Here is a 6,950-nt window from a genome sequence, read left to right on the forward strand (position 1 = left end):
TACAGGCTGCCCTACGCGGTGGCTTGGTGGTGGTTCCCTGTGTCCGTGCAGCTGGCGCTGGCTGGGAACACTAAAACTGACAGGAATGTGTTGAGCGTTTTCCTGTGAGAAGCTGCTGCGCGGCCCGCGGGGGCTGGCACAGCCGCGGGGCTGGGCTGACAAATGCGCTGTTCTAATAATAAAAAAAAAAACCAGAATCACAGTAAGCTTTTCAAAAACGCACGGCTAATCCTGTCGAATGTGATCTGAGCAGGTCCCGCCACCCGCGAGCAGCCTCCGGAGGGTTATCTGTGCCGACAGCGGCGCTGCAGCGCCTGCATCAGTAAATCAGCAGGGCTGCAGGCGGAGCCGCGGCGGCGCTGCCCGGTGCAGCTCCCGCCGGCCGAACGCACGGCCCGCTGCCCCTGGAGCGGGTCACGCCCGGCACGGCCGCCTCGCACTGAGCCCCCGCCCGCCGCCCCGTGCTGCGCGGGCACCGGCACCGGCCGCGGTCACAGCCCTGCGCCGGGGGACGCGCGGAGCGCAGCCCGCGCTGTGCCCGCCCTCCCGCCGCCCTGCCCGGCCCGGCCCGGCCCGGCCCGCGGGGCGGGAGCAGCGAGCGCAGCGGCGGGGCCGCGATGCTGCCGGACGGCGAGGAGCGGGAGCCGGAGAGCAGCGAGGAGGGCGGCGCTGCGGGCGAGGAGCGGCGGCCGGAGCGGCACGGCAGCACCTACCACAGCCTGTACGGCTACTGCAGGTGAGGGCGGCGCTTTTCCAGGCCTTGTCAGTTCCCGGCTGCTTGAATTCGCTTTATTTCCCCCCCTCCCCGCCCGAATAGGTTTTGTTTTTCTCCCATAATGTCTCGATTCCCCGCTCCTGCTTTAAACCCCGCTCAGGCCGTACCTTTCCCCGCTGCAGCCGCTTGTCCCCGTGCTGCGTGTGAGCGCTGTACGATCAGCTAAGGGCGGGTTGGTTTGCAGACCCTCCGGGCACGGAGCGGCCCCCGGCGATGGCAGCGCGGCGGAGACCCCGGCCGGCGAGGACTTCAGGTAAAACCGCGCACAGAACAGGAAAACCGCCTGCGACAGCCCACTTTGAAGTCTGTGCGGTGTTGCTGTTAGGTGGATGGTAAGCAGGTATTCCCCAAAGCAGAAAGCTCTGTGGAAGCATGCTGAAATCCCCTGGGTGCTTTTTTGGAGTACCTACAGAATGGACGCAACTACAGAGCTCAGATAGTGTATTAAAGTGTCATCTTGGAGTTTGAATCCCATTTTCTTTGCTATCTAAGACTCAGTATTTCTGTATTGACCTAGGGCTGTTTAGCCTGGAGAAAAGGGAGGCTGAGGGGAGACCTTGTCGCTGTCTGTAGCTACCTGCAAGGAGGTTGGAGCGTGGAGGGGCTTGGTCTCCTCTCCCAAGTAGCAAGTGACAGGATGAGAGGAAATGGCCTCAAGTTGCACCAGGGGAAAAAATTCTTCTCAGAAAGGGTTCTCAGGCGTTGGAACAGGCTGCCCAGGGCAGTGGTGGAGTCACCATCCCTGGACGGGTTTAAAAGGTGTTTAGATGAGGTTCTCAGGGACATGGGTTACTGCTAGAGTTAGGTTATGGTTGGACTCGGTGATCCTGAGGGTCTCTTCCAACCGAAATGATTCTATGTAGATAATAAAAATTTATTAAAAGATTTTAAGTGGACCTCACATCTCTCCACAAGCTCTGTAACGGAGCTGTTGCTCGGTATTACAACTAGGGAAACACAGAACAAAGAGGGGCACTGACTTGTTCATCGACACTGAGTTCAGCATCAGCTGACACCACAACTCCAGAGCTCTGGGCTAGTGGGCAAACCACTGAATGTGTTTCCGATGGGTCAGAAGTCCCAGAGCAGGGTGGCTGTAAAGCAGAGAGGTGAGTGGTCCCCCTTCTAGAAGCAGGAGGTTCTGCACTTGTTCAGAGAAACAAATCAATAACATTTGCTTTTGCTAACAATTTCTTCTTGTTTTTCAAAGCCTCTCCTTGCTGGACACTAACTTACCAGTTGAAGCAGAGACTGAATTGCGCAGTTTTCTCGCTAAGCGTCTTACTAAAGGAGCCCTGTTTGAAGGAATGGGGAATGTAGTGTCAGTGGGGCTAAGGTAAATTTTAAAAATTTTTTGTGAATGAGAAACTGTAAGAAACATTGGCAGCATTGCATATCTTGCCATCTACTGGTACTGCACTTAGGTTTAATCCTGATTCCATGTTCTGAGTCCATCGCTGCTGTTAATAACAGCTTTATGCAAAGGCACTTTCCTCTTTTTCTAGGTAGAGTTGAGAAAAATATTGTAGTGAATTATTTACTGTTTCAATACTTAAATACTACATGTATTTGTGACTATTTCCTTTTAAACTACTCTGGTTGCACCACAGAGGAAAAAGAGCTCTATATGTGACCACAGAGGAGGCACCAGTGCTAGCGGGTGAAATTCTTTTATGGAAATAATGCATGTCGGCTTTTTGCACTTATTTATTGTGATATATATGTAATGATGTTTTTTTTTCTGCATAGCATACCAGAACATAAAGTTGGTTGTTATTACTGTCGTTTCCAACAAGAAAATCTTCTAGAAATGGCAACACTGGAATCAGACATCAATGCTCCAGAATATGTGGTTTGTTTCTTAGGTGGCTCAGAGAAAGGTCTGGAACTATATCCTTACCTTTAACCTTCTTTTCTTTGTGGAGAAGGAGATGATGTAAAAGTTAGGTTTTCATGTTGTCTGTTTCCTACTTGAAATTAGCACGTTTGTACACACCTTCCAGTAATGAAAATGTCAATAACAGCTGTATACTGAAAGGGAAAAATGCAGGTCTTAACTGATGCATCTTATTTTCCTTAAGAAGATACGTTCAGACTTGAGTTGGACAAATACATTCAAAGTCTGAAGATAAACCTTGATTTGGAGGTAAGGCCTAAGGTTTTTTTTTTTTTTAAGTGGTGAAAATGGTCTTTGCTCAGTATATACCATAATATTACAGTTTTGTCTATTTCTTAAAATGCAAAGGCCTTCATTGCTGATAGTGTGGCTTTAAATGTCAAACTAATTATTTTAGTGTACTGTGGTTTGAAATTAAGAATGTTCTGACGTCTTAGGTTGAATAGATTATTAATAGGCTTCTATTTGTGTAGAAATCTAATTTGTAGTTGGAGTTTTGATGTTTCAACTTGTTACAGCAAAAAACCTTGGAGATGTCTGTGAAGCCCCACTTGAGCAGCTGGTTTGAGAATGCCATCTGCCCTATTCAGAGGGTAGTACAGCTCTTCCAGGAGAAACTCGCCTTTTTGTTACATGCTGTAAGTGTACTTCAAACTGGATAACTAAAAACGGTTCAGAAGGAATCTCAGTGACTGCAGCATGTTTATAAATGTTTCTTGCATTTGCTTTCCCAGACAGGAACAAATAAGGAACACCTTTTTCCTTCTTTTTTTAATTCAGGGCAAGTACTTTTCCCGTGCTTTATTGCTAAGGAAGCACATAGCAATTTCTTCTATCAATTTTCAGAGTTAACTCATTTTCAATTACCTTGTAGTGTCCAAGTTGAGAAAATGAGAAACAGCATGAGGAAGCTGTCCCTGCTATAATTCCCCTGAACCAAAAGGGATGTTGTATTGTGTATATGCCTCATGTAATTCACTGGAAACAGGAATTAATCCTTGCTCTAGTCCCTGATTTTGAGGAGAATTTGGATGGAATAGCTAATAGAGTGTAACTGCTGTATTTCTTCTGAATGCAAAACCAGCTGCAACGACTAGAATATGCAGTATTCCCTTAGCTCTACTCTTTCTCTGAAAAGAACAATTTTAAAAGTACCACATCATGTATTTATTGCTAGTAACTGCCATATAGAAACAGAAGTACTATCCAAGTTGTATCTAAATTTTTTCTTTGTTTGTTTGTTTGCTTTAAGGCTTTGAGTTACACTCCTGTGGAAGTAAAAAATGCAGATGAAAGAACAGAAAAAGACATTAGCAGGTAAAGATACTTTGAGTCCGAGGAACCTGTAAGTTGGCTTTTGTGTATGGTACCCTCCTGTTCTTGCTGCTCGGGAGCTGTGAAGGAGCAAAGCCTTCACAAGAGCTTTTGTCTCAGGTTTCTGGCAGCCGCCAGCCTCCAAGGGCTTGTTCAGGAGGGAACAATGACGTCCTTGTGTATCGCCATGACCGAGGAGCAGCACAAGTCAATCGCTATAGACTGCGCTGGACCTCAGCCTCAGTTGCATAACGCAGGTGAGATTACAGCTGGGAATTCTTCTTCATGTTACCCACTTGTCTCCCTTCGCTGCCGAGAGTTGTGGACATTAGAGATAGTTTGGGATAGGTGTATTATTTTCAGTTGTTATGTGAGAGTGATTAAACCAGGTGAATGCAGCTGTATGTTTATGTTAAGCTCATTTACTTTATCTCTTTGTGTTCCTGAACACGTAACAGGAAGCAACAGATTCTGCGAGGACTGGATGCATGCTTTTGTGAACGGTGCTGAAGGTGGAAATCCGTTTCTCTTCCGGCAAATTTTGGAAAACTTTAAATTGAAGGTACCTGTTCATATACATTAAAGACTTAGAGATGACATCACCCTCAGTTGGGAGCAAATACTTTTTTTGCAGCAAAGTTTTAGGTTACTTACAGTGTCTGTGCCTCATTAACTGATAAACTCTGAAGTTTAATTTGAGGAGCGCCTTACTGTAGTTGACAAGACCAGAATGTAAAGTAGTGTGAAAGTTTCTTCAGTGAGTACTCCAAAGGCATTTTCTCACATTGAAAATAAAACCCACTTTTTTTTTTTTTCCTTAAAATACTGTTAATTTGAGCTGTGCACACACAATATCATGTAACTGGGTAACATGGATTCAGTACTTAGCACTTCTTAGGTGATCTCTCATAATAGATGAGGAGAACTCTTGATAGAAGTTTGGGCATTATCAGGTTGTGCTGTCCCCATATTCTGCATCATTACAATAACAGTGGTAACACGCATCAAAGACAGTTCTCAATTCTTAGTTACTCTTGACTAGTAACATAAAATTCCTATTGGAAATGCTTTTGCTTCTTTGCTATTCTTCCTTCGCTTTTCCACGTGATAAGATATTTTCTTTCCATGTAGAAGGATGAGAAAACTCTCTTACTCTTTTCCCAGGCTATACAGGACATTAACAACCTGAAGAGGTTTATCCGCCAGGCTGAAATGAACCACTACGCCTTGTTCAAGTGTTACATGTTTCTGAAGAACTGCGGCAGTGGAGACATCCTTCTGAAGATTGTTAAAGTAGAACATGCAGAAATGCCAGAAGCCAGAAACGTAGTGACCGTCCTTGAGGAATTCATGAGAGAAACATCAGTGGCTTAAAATTATCTTAATTATTCTGTACTTGTTTGAGGGTATTGTATAAATCATTAATTTCTTCTGTGCAGCTTGGTTACACTATTGCAGGCATTTTAATTTAAAAAGTATTACCTAAGTTAAAACTAAGTTGCAGTTTCATCTGACTTTTTTCTTTTTTTGGAGAAAGCAGTATGACTTTTTTTAATATGTGAACATCAGATCATACAAACTTCTGCGTAGTTGTCAGTGCTTACCAGATTCTCCGAATGACTCGCTCCTTTTCTGAGGAAGTATTGACATTTGGGTTTTACAGTCATTGCACAAAAAAACCCAACCAAAACCAACTCTTACCTGGCAAGCATTTCAGTGTTTTAAATATTTTAAATATCTTTAAAATTATCATGTCTAATCACTAAGATATGGTTACTTTTGTTTTAATGTATAAAAAAAGCACAAACATGGATAAATCATAGCAAATGAATTAATAATATTTAAGAGAACATAGGTAACAAGTCTGTAGCTAGTTTTCACAGTCTCCTTTCAGTTTGTTCTTCTGGTACTAGATAAAAAGCCTGTTAATTAGTATGAAACAACTACCTTAAAACTGAACAGAGTTTTAGGAATGAGTTTGTATTTGCATTGTGATCAAGACCACCTTTGTATGTTCTTAAACCCATTTTGCGTAACTGTAAATAATCGTATGTTTTTCGATCATAGTGAAATAAACCTGAAATTTTACAGATTAAATATTACCTTTAAATTAATAGAAACTTCTTCATAAATTGAAGTAAACTAAGTTCACAAGTTAATTATCCAGACTTGAAAACATGAATTCTTACCCACATCATAGGACATTTAGGCAGCAGAATACTTGAAGAAAATCTTTGGCTACAGCTGAAGTCAAAACTCCTGAGGCCTCTGAGTGACCACATAAACGAGGACTGTTCTGCAAACCCCATACAAGCAGAGCTCCCTGTTGCTTTTTATTTTTGGAGCAGTAGCAGAGGATGTTTGAGTGCCTGACAGGGCACAGAACAGCTTTTCCTGAAACACTGACAGTCTTACTAACACGGTTTGGTTTGTTTGTTCTGCCAGTGCTGTACCCCGCGATGACAAAAGCTGAATGCTTTCCTGTGTTGAGCCTGTAATAAGGTTTACAATAAAACACATTAATAGTGTGTTACATTAAATTACAAATTAGTGTTGTCCTGTTGAAAACCCTTTATTCGCTGCTGCTAGTGTAACATGCAGGAGTCTGCAAGCATCATGCAGACAGCAGAGGTAACATGGACAGGTCAGAAAAGAAAAGTAGTTTGAAAGAAAACAAACCCTTTATTCTCTCATTTGCAGGAGCTCTGCAAAGTAACAATGTTTTCCTTCAGACTTTTATTCTTGAGTAAAGCAGTGCCACTCAAAAAAACATGATGCAGACCTGCTCAATTTTATTTAAAAAGAAAAAAAAATTAATGGATTCTGTGCTCAAATAATATTGTTACAACAAAAATATACAGAATGTACACGATACAAAAATATTTGGAAATACACCATAGCGTCTTACCTTGCAAATATAATTCTGTTTTACTAGCCCTTAACGGGAAAGTATCATTTGTTCAG

General features: G+C 43.2%; 1 protein-coding gene across 1 annotated transcript; it reads left to right on the forward strand.

The window, feature by feature from the left end:
- The first annotated feature begins 543 nt into the window (after nt 1-543).
- On the forward strand, nt 544-6,083 carry C18H17orf75 (chromosome 18 C17orf75 homolog). The gene is made up of 10 exons (XM_065647841.1): nt 544-736; nt 960-1,028; nt 1,986-2,111; nt 2,525-2,665; nt 2,864-2,921; nt 3,191-3,310; nt 3,925-3,989; nt 4,107-4,243; nt 4,445-4,548; nt 5,151-6,083. The coding sequence occupies exons 1-10, from the start codon at nt 618-620 to the stop codon at nt 5,358-5,360; spliced, it is 1,149 nt and encodes a 382-aa protein (XP_065503913.1). The 5' UTR covers nt 544-617; the 3' UTR covers nt 5,361-6,083.
- Nucleotides 6,084-6,950: the final 867 nt, after the last annotated feature.

This window comes from Caloenas nicobarica, chromosome 18, assembly GCF_036013445.1.
Source record: "Caloenas nicobarica isolate bCalNic1 chromosome 18, bCalNic1.hap1, whole genome shotgun sequence".
Taxonomy (NCBI): domain Eukaryota; kingdom Metazoa; phylum Chordata; class Aves; order Columbiformes; family Columbidae; genus Caloenas; species Caloenas nicobarica.

What these genes read in the sequence shown, in the direction of transcription:
- C18H17orf75 (XM_065647841.1), top strand. Translation starts at nt 618, where the DNA reads ATGCTGCCGGACGGCGAGGAGCGGGAGCCGGAGAGCAGCGAGGAGGGC. An exon ending in AGATAAACCTTGATTTGGAG is followed by an intron (nt 2,922 to 3,190) that starts GTAAGGCCTAAG and finishes AACTTGTTACAG; the next exon opens with CAAAAAACCTTGGAGATGTC. An exon ending in GCCTCAGTTGCATAACGCAG is followed by an intron (nt 4,244 to 4,444) that starts GTGAGATTACAG and finishes AACACGTAACAG; the next exon opens with GAAGCAACAGATTCTGCGAG.